General features: G+C 48.1%; 1 protein-coding gene across 1 annotated transcript; it reads right to left on the reverse strand.

The window, feature by feature from the left end:
* Positions 1–5647: 5647 nt before the first annotated feature.
* On the reverse strand, positions 5648–14237 carry LOC124275844 (1-acyl-sn-glycerol-3-phosphate acyltransferase alpha-like). The gene is made up of 6 exons (XM_046711524.1): positions 13673–14237; positions 10400–10533; positions 9084–9263; positions 8198–8293; positions 7545–7617; positions 5648–6017 (listed from the first exon to the last, which is right to left on the reverse strand). Exons 2-6 carry the CDS (start codon positions 10448–10450, stop codon positions 5869–5871), a joined length of 549 nt encoding a protein of 182 aa, XP_046567480.1. The 5' UTR covers positions 10451–10533; positions 13673–14237; the 3' UTR covers positions 5648–5868.
* Positions 14238–18359: the final 4122 nt, after the last annotated feature.

Below are 18359 nucleotides of genomic sequence, written 5' to 3' on the forward strand. Positions count from 1 at the left end.
CTGCAGTGGATGATGGTGTGTGTTTCAGAACGTCTTCTGCAGTGTTTGTTGAAGTGTGTTTTAGACTGTCTTCCGGCTTGTATAATATCTTCTGACCTATACAATCGTATGCGCTGTGGACTTGATCTGTACGTATGTTGTGAAGTGTCTTCTTCAGTTTTTGACCTGTGTGTTGTGTTTGTCAACGCCGAAAGTGTAGAAACAATTGTTGCTAATCGTATTTTTCAGTTTGTCACTATGTAGACATTTCAAAAAGTATCGCAACGATTACGAGTTTAACCCCCATATAGCCATTCATATTTATGTCACTTGTGTTTGAAGCAAGCTATTGTTTAGGACCCTCAGCGCTCAGGTCGACCGGGAGTGGCAACTTCTAGGGAAGATACAGCTCTTCTCAGAATCGCAAGACTTCATCCGTTCATGTCAAGTAGCGTGTTCAAAAACAAAATGGCTTCCATATCGTCGTTTGTCCAACGGATGGTCCGATACTCAAAGTACCATTTGGCGGAGATTCATTTACGGTGCGGAGTGTCCCCCACGTGACTGTAAACTTGACCTTATGACGATCAGACAAAATCTGAATAGACAATGGTAATCATTGATATCCTAGACAGTGTTGTACCACCATTTCAGAACATAAGGCCTATCGTCATGAACGGCTACACAACGAAACATCATGCAAAATGCGGTAGCAATTCCCCCTTGGCCCTCCAGGAGTTCAGATCACAATCCCAGAGAACATGTTTGGGACATAGTGGGTCGAGGAACCGTCCAGTACAAAATCGTGATGTAATGAGACAAGCTCCCCATAAAGAAAGGGAAAGCAATACCTCAACGTCAAATCCAACGTCTGATACAGTCAATGAGGAGGATGGTCAGGGATGTTATTCCAGTTGTGCTCATGTGGGGAATCGAACCCGGGTCTTCAGCGTGACGAGCGAACGCTTTAACCACTAGGCTACCCCACCGCCCCTGATGAGCGTGTTATTTTAGGAGGATTGTATGCCAGAATCTTGAGAATGGACGCATTTATTAACGCCATACGACTGTAGGTATCAGCACAACAAAATGAGTTAATTCATTGCCTTGCTTGCTTCTCTCAAATACAGGTTTTCGTTCTTTTTTTTTAGATTTGGCATTTTGTTATTCCTTAAGGGTCAATATATCCACATAATATGTTAATTTTAGGTTTGAATAAGTTCCTTTGTTACGGTTAATGGTAACATTGTGGTACTATGTAAATATTGGTTGTTGCGATACTTCTTTCCATGTGTATATGTTGGCGCGTGTCTTGTGTACATGTAGCGAGTATTTGCTGAGTGTGTTCAAAGCTGATGCAGCACGGCAGGCGACGGAATCAAGTGGAGGTTCCTGTTGCTAAACTGTGCCACTCTTTCATCTGGCAGCCGTGGAATTTATAAAGTCTTTGACACGTCCGTCATTGCCTCTGAGCATTTCCTGGTCCAATACTAGGGCTGGGTTTACACAGTGGGATATGCTTGATAACATGTAGTTCTACATCGTTCTATCCTTGTTTTGACGGTCATCGTTTTGTTGAAACGTCAGACCGCTTGTCAGCCAACATGGTCTACTGTGTTTAGCGGCAATGTGTGGTGAAGGGAGACATGGACAGGGATGGGATTCGGCAATGTGTGGTGAAGGGAGACACATGGTCTGGGATGGGATGCTGCAATGTGTAGTGAAGGGAGACACGTGGTCTGGGATGGGATCCGGCAATGTGTGGTGAAGGGAGACACGTGGTCTGGGTTGGGACACGTGGTCTGGGATGGGATGCGGCAATGTGTGGTGAATGGGAGACACGTGGTCTGGGATGGGATTCGGCAATGTGTGGTGAAGGGAGACACGTGGTCTGGGATGGGATCCGGCAATGTGTGGTGAAGGGAGACACGTGGTCTGGGATGGGATCCGGCAATGTGTGGTGAAGGGAGACACGTGGCCTGGGATGGGATGCGGCAATGTGTGTAGTGAAAGGGAGACACAGGGCCTGGGATGGGATCCGGCAATGTGTGTGGTGAAGGGACACGCATGGCCTGGGATGGGATGCAATGTGTGGGAAGGGAGACAGGGCCTGGTATGGGATCCGGCAATGTGTGGTGAAGGGGAGACGCATGGCCTGGGATGGGATGCGGCAATGTATGGTGAAAGGAGACGCATGGCCTGGGATGGGATCCGGCAATGTGTGGTGAAAGGAGACATGGCCTGGGATGGGATCCGGCAATGTGTCGTGAAGGGTGCCTGGGATGGGATGCGGCAATGTGTGGTGAAGTGGATACAGGGCCTGGGATGGGATCCGGCAATGTGTGGTGAAGGGGGAGACAGTGGCCTGGGATGGGACGCGGCAATGTGTGGTGAAGGGAGACACATGGCCTGGGTTGTGATCCAGCAATATGTCGTGAAGGGAGACATGGCCTGGTATGGGATTCGGCAACGTGTGGGGAAGGGAGACATGGCCTGGGATGGGATCCGGCAATGTGTGGTGAAGGGAGACATGGTCTGGGATGGGATTCGGCAATGTGTGGTGAAGGAGACACGTGGTCTGGGATGGGATTCGGCAATGTGTAGTGAAGGGAGACACGTGGTCTGGGATGGGATTCGGCAATGTGTAGTGAAGGGAGACACGTGGTCTGGGATGGGATTCGGCAATGTGTGGTGAAGGGAGACATGGTCTGGGATGGGATCCGGCAATGTGTGGTGAAGGGAGACACGTGGTCTGGGATGGGATTCGGCAATGTGTAGTGAAGGGAGACACGTGGTCTGGGATGGGATTCGGCAATGTGTAGTGAAGGGAGACACGTGGTCCCTGGGATGGGATCCAGGGGCAATGTGTAGTGAAGGGAGACACGATGGTCTGGGATGGGATCCGGCAATGTGTGGTGAAGGGGAGACACACGTGGTCTGGGATATGGATCCGGCAATGGGCACGTGTGGTGAGTGAAGGGAGATGTGGTGAAGGAGACACGTGGTCTGGGATGGGATCCGGCAATGTGTAGTGAAAGGAGACACGTGGTCTGGGATGGGATTCGGCAATGTGTGGTGAAGGGAGACATGGTCTGGGATGGGAAGGGAGCAACGTGAAGGGAGACTGGTCTGGGATGGGGATCGGCAATGTGTAGTGAAGTGGGGGAGACACGTGGTCTGGGATGGGATCCGGCAATGTGTGGTGAAGGGAGACACGTGGTCTGGGATGGGATTCGGCAATGTGTGAAGGAGACACGGGGTCTGGGATGGGATTCGGCAATGTGTGGTGGGGAGGGAGACACGTGGTCTGGGATGGATCCGGCAGCAATGTGTGGTGAAGGGAGACACGTGGTCTGGGATGGGATCCGGCAATGTGCAAGTGAAGGGAGACACGTGGTCTGGGATGGGATCCGGCAATGTGGTAGTGAAGGGAGACACGTGGTCTGGGATGGGGATCCGGCAATGTGTGGTGAAGGGGAGACACGTGGACCCTGGGATGGGATCGGCAATGTGTGGTGGAAGGGAGAGACACGTGGTCTGGGATGGGGATCCGGCAATGTGTAGTGAAGAGACACGTGGTCTGGGATGGATTCCGGCAATGTGTAGTGAAGGGAGACACGTGGTCTGGGATGGGATCCGGCAATGTGTGGTGAAGGGAGACACGTGGTCTGGGATGGGATTCGGCAATGTGTAGTGAAGGGAGACACGTGGTCTGGGATGGGATCCGGCAATGTGTAGTGAAGGGAGACACGTGGTCTGGGATGGGATCCGGCAATGTGTAGTGAAGGGAGACACGTGGTCTGGGATGGGATTCGGCAATGTGTGGTGAAGGGAGACACGTGGTCTGGGATGGGATTCGGCAATGTGTGGTGAAGGGAGACACGTGGTCTGGGATGGGATCCGGCAATGTGGTGAAAGGGAGACACGTGGTCTGGGATGGGATCCGGCAGTGTGTGGTGAAGGGAGACACGTGGTCTGGGATGGGGTCCGGCAATGTGTAGTGAAGGGAGACACGTGGTCTGGGATGGGAGTCCGGCAATGTGTGGTGAAGGGAGACACGTGGTCTGGGATGGGATCCGGCAATGTGTAGTGAAGGGAGACACGTGGTCTGGGATGGGGTCCGGCAATGTGTAGTGAAGGGAGACACGTGGTCTGGGATGGGATCCGGCAATGTGTAGTGAAGGGAGACACGTGGTCTGGGATGGGATCCGGCAATGTGGTGAAAGGAGACACGTGGTCTGGGATGGGGATCCGGCAATGTGTAGTGAAGGGAGACACGTGGTCTGGGATGGGGTCCGGCAATGTGTAGTGAAGGGAGACACGTGGTCTGGGATGGGATCCGGCAATGTGTGGTGAAGGGAGACACGTGGTCTGGGATGGGATCCGGCAATGTGTGGTGAAGGGAGACACGTGGTCTGGGATGGGATCCGGCAATGTGTGGTGAAGGGAGACACGTGGTCTGGGATGGGGTCCGGCAATGTGTGGTGAAGGGAGACACGTGGTCTGGGATGGGGTCCGGCAATGTGAAGTGAAGGGAGACACGTGGTCTGGGATGGGATCCGGCAATGTGTAGTGAAGGGAGACACGTGGTCTGGGATGGGGTCCGGCAATGTGTAGTGAAGGGAGACACGTGGTCTGGGATGGGATCCGGCAATGTGTGGTGAAGGGAGACACGTGGTCTGGGATGGGGTCCGGCAATGTGAAGTGAATGGGGAGAAATGTGGTGAAGGGAGGATGGGGTCCGGCAATGTGTAGTGAAGGGAGACACGTGGTCTGGGATGGGGTCCGGCAATGTGTAGTGGTGAGGGAGACACGTGGTCTGGGATGGGTCCGGCAATGTGTAGTGAAGGGAGACACGTGGTCTGGGATGGGGTCCGGCAATGTGTGGTGAAGGGAGACACGTGGTCTGGGATGGGGTCCGGCAATGTGTAGTGAAGGGAGACACGTGGTCTGGGATGGGGTCCGGCAATGTGTGGTGAAGGGAGACACGTGGTCTGGGATGGGGTCCGGCAATGTGTGGTGAAGGGAGACGTGGCCTGGGATGGGATGGGGTCCGGCAATGTGTGGTGAAGGGAGGTCTGGGAAGGGTCCGGCAATGAATGGTGAAGGGAGACGCCAGGGATGGCATCCGGCAATGTGTGGTGAATGGAGACGCCAGGGATTAAGACACAGATCCTGGTGTTGGGTCTGCCAATGTGAGGTGAGTTGAAATTTGCTTGAGAATATTTCGCTCATATGACGACGTGCATGCATGTGTATGTGTAAGTGTAAGTGCGGCTGCTTGTACTAGCCCAGACTTAAGCTGGTTTTATAGTGCTAGCCCACTGAGATACCAGGCCGTAGTGAAGCATGAATACCCCACTCAGACACATTATACTGACTCCGAGCCGACCAGTCCTTGCTGTACCCATTAATGCCGAGCGCCAGGCAGGGACCAACAAGTACCATAGTTTAACGTCTTTTGGTATGACGCGGTCGGGTATCGAACCCGCGACCTTCCGCTCTCCGGGCGGGCGCTCTAACCATTACACCACGGAGGCGGTCGGGTCTGCCAATGAGTGGCAAAGGGAGACATATGACCTGGGTATTTGATCTGGCTGGGAGACACACAGTTTTGAAAGGGTCGCCCAACGGCTGATAATAAATCTAATACGAGCAAACACTCACAAGCCATGGAAGTATTTATTACATGGACAGTATGTACACAGTTCATTTTTTCCCCAGGTACGACCCAACCTCGCATGGCCTAGTCATGTGTTCATTCCAGGCCTCGCTTTCATTCTATCCCAAATGGGAACGGTAGCCACCCGTCTTGTGGAATTCGGGTCATGTTAGAAACACCAAACAACATAAAATTAGTTCAACTTCCGCAGAACTTCCGCAGAACTATCAGTGCGAGCTGCCACCAGATGGAGCTGGTGACGTCCGGTTATAAACCTCCAACATCCGGTTATAGATTTTGTCTGTCAGCCCCGCGACATCATCTGACGTCATCCCGGTAGTTTGGACGGGAGGCAGGCACGTGATGGTGAACCGCCCTGTTGGGAGGAGGTCAGAGGAACTTGGTCAGTGAGTGAGTGAATTTAGTTTTATGCCGCACTCAGCAATATTCAAGCTTCATGGCAGCGGTCTGTAAATAATCGAGTCTGGACCAGACAATCCAGTGATCAACAGCATGAGCATCGATCTGCGAAATTGGGAACCGATGACATGTGTCAACAAAGTCAGCGAGTCTGACCACCCGATCCCGTTAGTCGCCTCTCTACGACAAACATGGGTTACTGAAGATCAATTATAACCCGGACCTTCACGGGTCTTGGTCAGTGACATAAAGCAGGACTAAAATCACGAAATGGAGCTCTGGAGCATAAATATACACAACACCACATTCTACACAAGTCAGTGAGTTTAATTTTGCTTTAAGCAATATTCCATCAATATCACGTCGAGGGACACTAGAAATGGTCTTTTCGCATTGTACCCATGTGGGGACTCGAATCCCGGTCTTTGGCGTGACGAGCGCACGCTTTAACCACTAGGCTACCCCACCGCCCCTTCTACACAAGACATCAACACTCAACACAACATGATTCTAAGATGTGATAAATACTGTGACCTTGACACATACTCACCTGGTGTTCTATATGTGACCAAGAGATACTCACCTGGCGTGTTATATGATGTGACTAAGACACATACTCACCTGGTGTGCTATATGATGTGACCAAGACATACTCACCTGGTGTGCTATATGATGTGACCAAGACATACTCACCTGGCGTGTTATTTGATGTGACCAAGACATACTCACCTGGTGCGCTATATGATGTGACCAAGACATACTCACCTGGTGCGCTATATGATGTGACCAAGACATACTCACCTGGCATGTTATTTGATGTGACTAAGACACATATTCACCTGGTGCGCTATATGATGTGACCAAGACATACTCACCTGGCGTGTTATTTGATGTGACCAAGACATACTCACCTGGCGTGTTATATGATGTGACTAAGACACATACTCACCTGGTGTGCTATATATTACGGTCGTGAGTAAGTGAGTTACTTTTTACGTCGTTTAAGCAATAACCCAGCAATATCATGGCAGGGGTATCAGAGGTTATGACCATGACATATATTGACCTGGAGTGTCATGATGGTGGCTATGAAGGATATTGACCTGATGTGTTATGAGACATGGCTGATGTATTTACATCTCTGAGATTTTTTAAGGGGATTGAGAGATCTCTCTGAGGGTTGAGGGATTAAAAAAGGCCTCTGAGATGACGTGGATGGTTACAGCGAGGTCTCTAAGAGGGTGCAGAGGGATTATTGAGAGGATTTTGGGAAAAAGGAGAAGATTATATCTGGAGATGTTTAAAAGAATTCAGGGTGAGTATGGAGCTATCTGTAAGATGGTGGAGACGGTGTATTGGGAGATCCTTGATATGGGTGAAAAGCGAGTATGGATTGATTTTGTCAGGGCGAAAGTGAGGTATTCTGAGACCTCTGAGAGGGGGAGCAGGAGTATTGAACAGAAACAAAGTACTGAGAACTTGCCCGTGTCAAAATGCTTCTTCTTCTTGTCATAGAATCCAGAGTAGGAGGAGAAGACCACGGGGACTATAGGCACCTGCATGGACAGAAGGTTGACACTTACTACATGTCTCATCCTCGATAATCTCCAGGGTATACGCTACGATAACTCTCCACTACGATAACTCTCCACTATACCCTGGATGCATCCACGGCGTGGGGCGATGATTTTATTACCTCCCTTGGCTGGCTCCGCATTCTCACAGTAGCCAATCAGCTAAGCCGCCGTTACAGCCGAGCTTGCCAGTGTCAACAAAGACAACAGTCGCAGTCGCAAAGTTTGTTCGCAGTGCCACACAGATTTTTGGGAAATAATAAAGACAAATTCACAGATATGAAACTTTAAAAACTATATGAAAGAGCTCCTTCTACTTCTTTCAGAGTACCTCTGCATCAATTGTGTTGCCAAGTTTAAACGGTTAGATAATTTGAGTAGTGAAAGTGAGTTTTGATTGGTTCGCTCAACTTCCCAGCGTAGGCACTTGCATCCAGGGTATAGTGAAGAGTTATCGTAGCGTATACCCTGGAGATTATCGAGGATGTACATGTCTAAGCATAATTGACAACCCTCTAATGTTCTTGTTCTCATGCGATAGGTATTTCCCTACTCTCCCTACCTTTGCCTGTACTGCCAGATGGAACGCCCCCTTCTTGAAGGGCAGCAGGGATCCCCCATGGTTCCTCTTGCCCTCGGGGAAGATCCACACCTTGCACTGTAGTGGAGGACATGAATAACATTGTCTTTATAAACTGCATGTATGAGCATTCATCATAATAGATGAATCCGCCTTTCATCAATTACCATATACGTTCTTCACTGGTCCCTCGGTGGAACATGGGTAGATGTACCCTCTGTGTTTATTTATCTTCCCTGAGCTCGAAGGAACCTAAGAACAACGTATTCATCTTACAGAACACCTCAATGTTAATTTTGAACTGTTTGAAGCACGGGCACTGGATCATAATAAGGAGTACCGGAGTTAGGCAACAGCCCAAACGCAACTAACCAAAACGAATTCCCACAGTTCGGCATTTCCAGCGGGTAACATGGAAAATGTTACTCGCTTGTAAGCGGGGTACATTGATTGGCTCGGCCAATCAGAAAACGACATTTATGAGTGAGGTAAGACCATACATAATGTACACTTTTTGTAGCGCTTACTGGGGGCTGCTTAGATGGCCCTGTACATCAGCCTGCACCTATATTGCCTGTACGTAACCTCGCCCTATATAGTCTCTACGTCACTTCTGACCTCTACCGTATTTGTACGTTACCTCTGAAAAAAAGTTTCTCCGTACCTTGTCCCTGACCTGCATTGTCTTCGACCTGGGGCGGTGGGGAGGCCTAGTGGTTAAAGCGTTCGTCGTCATGTCGAAGGCCCGGGTTCGAGTCCCCACATGTGTACAATGTGTGAAGCCCATTCCTGGTGTCCCCTGCCGTGATATTGCTGGAATATTGCTAAAGCGGCGTAAAACTAAACTCACTCACTCACTTTGACCCACCTTATTTTTATTGATGATGTCGGCTGTCTTCGCCATGGTAGACATGGCTTTCTCCTTGTCCAGGCGGTCGATAAAAATGCCCCCGCTCAACCAGATCGCCAGTCCGAAAGGTCCTGCTGCATATTTGATCTCCTTCTTTGCCAAACACGTACAGTTCTGGGGGCTTGATAACAGCCATTCCTGGGTAAACATACAGTTCCAGGTCACTCAACACGTCACTTTTTGGATTCACAAGTGTGGTATCTGTGACCTGAATCAGTTCGGGAGTTCAACCACATTAAAGTGACATGCCCCGACTTGCATACGGTCAAAGGCGACGCTTAACCTAACTCGCAAACTCGCATCTCCTACATGCAATATTTTACGAGCGCTTTACACTTCTGCCTAAAAGTTCATTCCCCTCACACTAGACTAAGGCTTAGTCTCTGAATATATATAATTTTGATAGTAACAAACAAGCCCATTTATATTGAAAAGGAGCCCTAGGGAGACCAGAGATTCAGAACCTGAGGAAATCTAGACTTGCTTTATTTAGGGCTTTAGCACTGCAGAGAGGGCTTGGCAGTAGGGAAATTAATGTGGTTCAGGGACTGTGAGACAGACTACCCTCACACGCGTTCAGATGGTTTGGTTGGTACTTTTTATGTTGTTTTTTTGTATTGTATTTTTAAGTTAGCACTAATTGGCTGCATGGCATTATATTTTATGCAAACCAGAAAGCCAGTTGTACATTCGCAAAACTCTTTAAAAAAAATTCAGAATGTTCCGTGTGCGATCAATTTATCAGGCATCAATGAGATAAACAAGATATGTTATTCATCTGTGACATCCAGGGAGCTGTGAGTTCGCATGAGACCCCGAGATGTGTGTGACTCACAAATAAGATCTTGGGAGCTCAGTGACTCAGACATAACACCCAGAAAGATCTGAGTCAACCATGAGATCCAGGGAGCTCTTTGAGTCAACCATCAAACCCCGAGAGCTCCTTGACTTATACATGAGATCCAGGCAGAATTGTAATTTACACATAACATCGAGGGAGATCTGACTCACCCATAAGAGTAGCAAGCTCAGTGGGTCAACCATCAAAACAGGAATATTTTATTACTGAGACATGAGATCCAGGGGGATCTGCCTCACCCATAAGGCTAGGGAGCTCAGTGGGTCAACCATCAAAACCTGAGTATTATTTTTACTTACACATGAGATCCAGGGGGATCTGATTCACCCATAAGGGCTAGGGAGCTCAGTAGGTCAACCATCAAACCCCGAGAGGTCTTTGACTTACACATGAGATCCAGGGAGATCTGACTCACCCATAAGGTCGAGGGAGCTCTGGTGGTTGGATACAAGGATGTATGGTTCATCTGAATGGAGGTTTTCCACGTCAATCACTTCAGTGTGGATGCCAAACGCCTTCCGCACCAGGTTGAACGCCACAGCAGCATAGCTACACAAACCTTGTAGATATGATGTACATGTACCCGGTGCGACATGTCGTCATTTAATATACCAACGAACTATTAACTACTAATTGTTACAGACACTCTTTACACTTTTACAACACCCATTACCTCCTTCTACAACAGATTACACACACCTACCCACTGGTACAACAGATGACACACACCCACCCACTGGTAAAACAGATGACACCCACCACCCACTGGTACAACAGATTAAACACACTATCCACTGGTACAACAGACAACACACACTACCCACTGGAAAAACAGATGACACCCACCACCCACTGGTACAACAGATTAAACACACTATCCACTGGTACAACAGATGACACACACTACCCACTGGTAAAACAGATGACACCCACCACCCACTGGTATAAAAGATTAAACACACTACCCACTGGTACAACAGACAACACACACTAACCAGTGGTACAACAGATGAAACACACTACCCACTGGTACAACAGATGACACACAAAACCCACTGGTACAACAGATGACACAAACTACCCACTGGTACAACACATAACACACACAACCCACTGGTACAACTGATAACACACACTACAAACTGGTACAACAGATGACACATACTACCCACTGGTACAACAGATGACACACACTACCAACTGGTACAACAGATGACACACACTACCCACTGGTACAACAGATAACACTTTGCCCACTGGTACAACAGATTACACACACTACCCACTGGTACAACATATTACACACACTACCCACTGGTACAACAGATAACACACACTACCCACTGGTACAACAGATAACACACACTACCCACTGGTACAACAGATGACACACACTACCCACCGGTACAACAGATACACACACTACCCACTGGTACAACAGATGACACACACTACCCACTGGTACAATCTGATAACACACACTACCCACTGGTACAACAGATAACAAACACTACCCACTGGTACAACAGATAACACACACTACCCACTGGTACAACAGATGACACACACTACCCACTGGTACAACAGATGACACACACTACCCACTGGTACAACAGATAACACACTACCCACTGGTACAAATGATAACACACACTACCCACTGGTACAACAGATAACACACACTACCCACTGGTACAACAGATAACACACACTACCCACTGGTACAACAGACACACACACTACCCACTGGTACAACAGATAACACACACTACCCACTGGTACAACAGATAACACACACTACCCACTGGTACAACAGATAACACACACTACCCACTGGTACAACAGATAACACACACTACCCACTGGTACAACAGATAACACACACTACCCACTGGTACAACAGATGACACACACTACCCACTGGTACAACAGATGACACACACTACCCACTGGTACAACAGATGACACACACTACCCACTGGTACAACAGATAACACACACTACCCACTGGTACAACAGATGACACACACTACCCACTGGTACAACAGATGACACACACTACCCACTGGTACAACAGATGACACACACTACCCACTGGTACAACAGATAACACACACTACCCACTGGTACAACAGATGACACACACTACCCACTGGTACAACACATAACAAACACTACCAAGTGGTACAAAGAATAACAAACACTACCCACTGGTACAACAGATAACACACACTACCCACTGGTACAACAGATAACACACACTACCCACTGGTACAACAGATAACAAACACTACCAACTGGTACAACAGATAACAAACACTACCAACTGGTACAACAGATAAAACACACTACCCACTGGTACAACAGATAACACACACTACCCACTGGTACAACAGATAACAAACACTACCAAGTGGTACAAAGAATAACAAACACTACCCACTGGTACAACAGATAACACACACTACCCACTGGTACAACAGATAACAAACACTACCTACTGGTACAACAGATAACAAACACTACCTACTGGTACAACAGATGACACACACTACCTACTGGTACAACAGACAACACACACTACCAAGTGGTACAACAGATAACACACACTACCCACCAGTTCAACAGACAACACACACTACCCACTGGTACAACAGATGACACACACTACCCACTGGTACAACAGATAACACACACTACCCACTGGTACAACAGATAACACACACTACCCACTGGTACAACAGATAACACACACTACCCACTGGTACAACAGATAACACACACTACCCACTGGTACAACAGATAACACACACTACCCACTGGTACAACAGATAACACACACTACCCACTGGTACAACAGATGGTACACACACACTACCCACTGGTACAACAGATGACACACACTACCCACTGGTACAACAGATAACACACACTACCCACTGGTACAACAGATAACACACACTACCCACTGGTACAACAGATAACACACACTACCCACTGGTACAACAGATAACACACACTACCCACCAGTACAACAGATAACACACACTACCAACTGGTACAACAGATAACACACACTACCCACTGGTACAACAGATAACACACACTACCAAGTGGTACAACAGATAACACACACTACCCACCAGTTCAACAGATAACACACACTACCCACTGGTACAACAGATGACACACACTACCCACTGGTACAACAGATAACACACACTACCCACTGGTACAACAGATAACACACACTACCCACTGGTACAACAGACAACACACACTACCCACTGGTACAACAGATAACACACACTACCCACTGGTACAACAGATAACACACACTACCCACTGGTACAACAGATAACACACACTACCCACTGGTACAACAGATAACACACACTACCCACTGGTACAACAGATAACACACACTACCCACCAGTACAACAGATAACACACACTACCCACCAGTACAACAGATAACACACACTACCAAGTGGTACAACAGATGACACACACTACCCACTGGTACAACAGATAACACACACTAGCAAGTGGTACAACAGATAACACACACTACCCACTGGTACAACAGATAACACACACTACCAAGTGGTACAACAGATAACACACACTAGCAACTGGTACAACAGATAACACACACTACCTACCAAGGTTGGTGTGGTTTACATACCTGAAATTGTTGAGGTCTTTAGGTTTGAAGAGCGACAGAATTGTGACTCCTGAGCCTATTGCCGTCAAGAACACGTAGTAGATGGTGAACTTGACGTAGTATTTGACGGTGTGGCTGATCTGGAGAAGTACTGGGAGAACCAGTAGGAAGACCAGCAGCACCACCCACAGATACATCCCGGGGGGTCGCGACTGCTGTCAGCACGAGTGGCACACAGAACTGGTTCCACGCGAAACACGTTACTCCAGGTGAATGGCTGATTCGCCTGTTTTCAGTTCCTTTTTCTACTTTCGTTTTCACTCCGGTTTGAGATCAGTTATGGTTTCCCAGCCTGTCCAGTCCTAGTACAAACATGGGTGAGGACTGCGGGTCACCGCACTCGACAACATCGCTATGTGGGTCACGTGACAGCACGCTCCACGAGGCGGATGTTTGTTTGTGTGCAGCACGTGAATCTGTCGCAGGAGGAAGTGAGATGCGGTTGCAGTGGCGTTGAGTAACGGGTGAGATGCGGCGGTGGTTACGGCGGAAGGAGCCCGCGATTTGATGGAGATGACAATTTGTTAGTTAGGTCGTGATGACCTTCGTTAAGCGTGCACGGGCCAAGCACTGATATATGACATGTGTCAAGTGTACGAGAATGTACGATAGATATCGGCTATCAGATGATAGCTCATGGCCAGGAACATAAATAACATTGGCCTTCTGGAAACAGGGATGTGTGCTGCAAGGGACAAAGAGGTCAAAATGGCGGGGCTGGCGGCTGGTGGGGTGGGGTGGGGTGGCGAAGGGGGTATAGCAAGGGTCAAACACACTGGAGGGCGGGGGTCACAGATAAAGAGATGATTGTAGCAAGGGATATAACACTTGGAAGGGCGAGGTCACAAGTAAAGGGATGTGTGTAGCAAGGGATATAACACATGGAAGGGCGGGGTCACAAATAATAGGATGTGTGTAGTAAAGGGATATATAACACTTGGAAGGGCGGGGTCACAAGTAAAGGGATGTGTGTAGCAAGGGATATAACACTTGGAAGGGCGGGGTCACAAGTAAAGAGGATGTGTGTAGCAAGGGATATAACACTTGGAAGGGCGGGGTCACAAGTAAAGGGATGTGTGTAGCAAGGGATATAACACTTGGAAGGGCGGGGTCACAAGTAAAGGGATGTGTGTAGTAAGGGATGTATCACTTGGAAGGGCGGGGTCACAAGTAAAGGGATTTTTGTTGCATGGGATATAACACTTGGAAGGGCGGGGTCACAAGTAAGAGGATGATTGTAGCAAGGGATATAACACTTGGAAGGGCGCGGTCACAAGTAAGAGGATGTGTGTAGTAAGAGATATAACACTTGGAAGGGCGGGGTTACAAGTAAAGGGATGTATGTAGCAAGGGATATAACACTTGGAAGGGCGGGGTTACAAGTAAAGGGATGTGTGTAGCAAGGGATATAACACTTGGAAGGGCGGGGTCACAAGTAAAGGGATGTGTGTAGCAAGGGATATAACACTTGGAAGGGCGGGGTTACAAGTAAAGGGATGTATGTAGCAAGGGATATAACACTTGGAAGGGCGGGGTCACAAGTAAAGGGATGTGTGTAGCAAGGGATATAACACTTGGAAGGGCGGGGTCACAAGTAAAGGGATGTGTGTAGCAAGGGATATATCACTTGGAGGGGCGGGGTCACGACTAAAGGGGTGTGTGTAGCAAGGGATATAACACTTGGAAGGGCGGGGTCACAAGTAAAGGGATGTGTGTAGCAAGGGATATATCACTTGGAGGGGCGGGGTCACGACTAAAGGGGTGTGTGTAGCAAGGGATATAACACTTGGAAGGGCGGGGTCACAAGTAAGAGGATGTGTGTAGCAAAGGGATATAACACTTGGAAGGGCAGGGGTTACAAGTAAAAGGGATGTATGTAGTAAAGGGATATAACACTTGGAAGGGCGACGTCACAAGTAAAAGGGGAAGTATGAAGCAAGGGATATAACACTTGGAAAGGGCAGGGTTACAAGTAAAAGGATGTGTGTAGCAAAGGGGATATAACACTTAGGAGGGCAGGGTCACGAGAGTAAAAGGATGTGTGTAGTAGGGATATAACACTTGGAAGGGCGGGGTCACGACTAAAAAGGGATGTGTGTAGTAAGGGATATAACACTTGGAAGGGCAGGGTCACAAGTAAAAGGATGGTTGTAACAGGGGATATAATACTACAAAGGGGTGGGGGTCACAAATAAATTGATGTGTGTTAACATTGATATAATACTTGGAAGGGCAGGGGTCACAGAAGTAAGAGGATGTGTGTAGTAAGGGATATAACACTTGGAAGGGCAGGGTCACAAGTAAAAGGGATGTGTGTAACAAAGGGATATAACACTTGGAAGGGCAGGGTCACAAGTAAAAGGGATGTGTGTAGCAAGGGATATATTACTTGGAGGGGCAGGGTCACGACTAAAGGGATGTGTAGCAAAGGGATATAACACTTGGAAGGGCAGGGGTCACAAGTAGGAGGATGTGTGTAGCAAGGGATATATCACTTGGAGGGGCAGGGTCACGACTAAAGGGGTGTGTGTAGCAAGGGATATAACACTTGGAAGGGCGGGGTCACAAGTAAGAGGATGTGTGTAGGAAGGGATATAACACTTGGAAGGGCGGGGTTACAAGTAAAGGGATGTATGTAGCAAGGGATATAACACTTGGAAGGGCGACGTCACAAGTAAAGGGAAGTATGAAGCAAGGGATATAACACTTGGAAGGGCGGGGTTACAAGTAAAGGGATGTGTGTAGCAAGGGATATAACACATAGGAGGGCGGGGTCACGAGTAAAGGGATGTGTGTAGCAAGAGATATAACACTTGGAAGGGCGGGGTCACGACTAAAGGGGTGTGTGTAGTAAGGGATATAACACTTGGAAGGGCGGGGTCACAAGTAAAGGATGTTTGTAACAGGGGATATAATACTTGGAAGGGCGGGGTCACAAGTAAAAAGATGGTTGTAACAGGGATATAATACTTGCAAGGGGGGTGGGGGGTCACAAGTAAATTGATGGTTGTAACATTGATATAATACTTGGAAGGGCGGGGTCACAAGTAAGAGGATGTGTGTAGTAAGGGATATAACACTTGGAAGGGCGGGGTCACAAGTAAAGGGATGTGTGTAGCAAGGGATATAACACTTGGAAGGGCGCGGTCACAAGTAATAGGATGTGTGTAGTAAGGGATACATCACTTGGAAGGGCGGGGTCACAAGTAAGAGGATGTGTGTAGCAAGGGATATAACACTTGGAATGGCGGGGTCACAAGTAAGAGGATGTGTGTAGCAAGGGATATAACACTTGGAAGGGCGCAGTCACAAGTAAGAGGATGTGTGTAGTAAAGGGATATGCTGCTTGGAAGAGCAGGGTCTAGAAGTAAGAGGGATGTGTGTAGTAAAGGGATGTATCACTTGGAAGGGCAGGGAGTCACAAGTAAAAGGGATGTGTGTAGCAAGGGATATAACACTTGGAAGGGCGGGGTCACAAGTAAAGGGATGTGTGTAGCAAGGGATACAACACTTGGAAGGGCGGGGTCACAAGTAAGAGGATGTGTGTAGTAAGGGATATAACACTTGGAAGGGCGGGGTCACAAGTAAAAGGGATGTGTGTAGCAAGGGATATAACACTTGGAAGGGCGGGGTCACAAGTAATAGGATGTGTGTAGTAAGGGATATAACACTTGGAAGGGCGGGGTCACAAGTAAGAGGATGTGTGCAGTAAGGGATACATCACTTGGAATGGCGGGGTCACAAGTAAGAGGATGATTGTAGCAAGGGATATAACACTTGGAAGTGGCGCGGTCACAAGTAAGAGGATGTGTGTAGTGTAGTAAGGGATATAACACTTGGAAGGGCAGGGTCTAAAGTAAAGGATGTGTGTAGTAAAGGGATGTATCACTTGGAAGGGTGCACCCAGTCCACAAGTAAAAAGGGATTTTGTTGCATGGGATATAACACTTGGAAAGACGCTGGTCACAAGTAAGAGGATGTGTGTAGTAAAAAGGGATATAACACTTACTTGGAAAGGCAGGGGTCTAAGTAAAGGGATGTGTGTAGTAAAGGGTCTTATCACTTGGAAGGGCAGGGTCACAAGTAAAGGGATTTTTTGTTGCATGGGATATAACACTTGGAAGGGAGGGGTCACAAATAAGAGGATGATTGTAGCAAGGGATATAACACTTGGAAGGGCATGATCTAAGTAGAGAGAGGATGTGTAGTAAGGGATATAACACTTGGAGGGCATCACAAGTAAGAGGATGTGTGTAGTAAGGGATATAACACTTGGAAGGGCGGGGTCACAAGTAAAAGGGATGTGTGTAGTAAGGGATATAACACTTGGAGGGGCGGGGTCACAAGTAAAGGGATGTGTGCAGTAAGGGATATAAGACTTGGAAGGGCGGGGTCACAAGTAAACGGATGGTTGTAACAGTGGATATAACACTTGGAAGGGCAGGTTCACTAGTAAGAGGGTGTGTGTAGTAAAGGGATATAACACTTGAAGAGGCATGGGTCACAAGTAAGAGGGAATGTGTAGCATGGGCTACTATAACACTTGGAAGGGCTGGAGTCACAGTAAAAGGGAAGTGTGTAGTAAGGGATATAATACTTGGAAGGGCAGGAGTAACAAGTAAAAGGGATGTGTGTAGCAAGGGACATA

The sequence above is a fragment of the Haliotis rubra genome, unplaced genomic scaffold, assembly GCF_003918875.1.
Source record: "Haliotis rubra isolate DU_JTF1 unplaced genomic scaffold, ASM391887v1 Scf203, whole genome shotgun sequence".
In the NCBI taxonomy this organism is placed as follows: Eukaryota; Metazoa; Mollusca; class Gastropoda; order Lepetellida; family Haliotidae; genus Haliotis; species Haliotis rubra.

Coding starts and splice junctions, on each gene's coding strand:
- LOC124275844 (XM_046711524.1), bottom strand. CDS start 10,450: ATGAACCATACATCCTTGTATCCAACCACCAGAGCTCCCTCGACCTTA. Junction 7,618..8,197: donor ATCTGGCAGTACAGGCAAAG/GTAGGGAGAGTA, acceptor CTGTCCATGCAG/GTGCCTATAGTCCCCGTGGT. Junction 6,018..7,544: donor GAAGAAGCATTTTGACACGG/GCAAGTTCTCAG, acceptor TCCTCCCAACAG/GGCGGTTCACCATCACGTGC.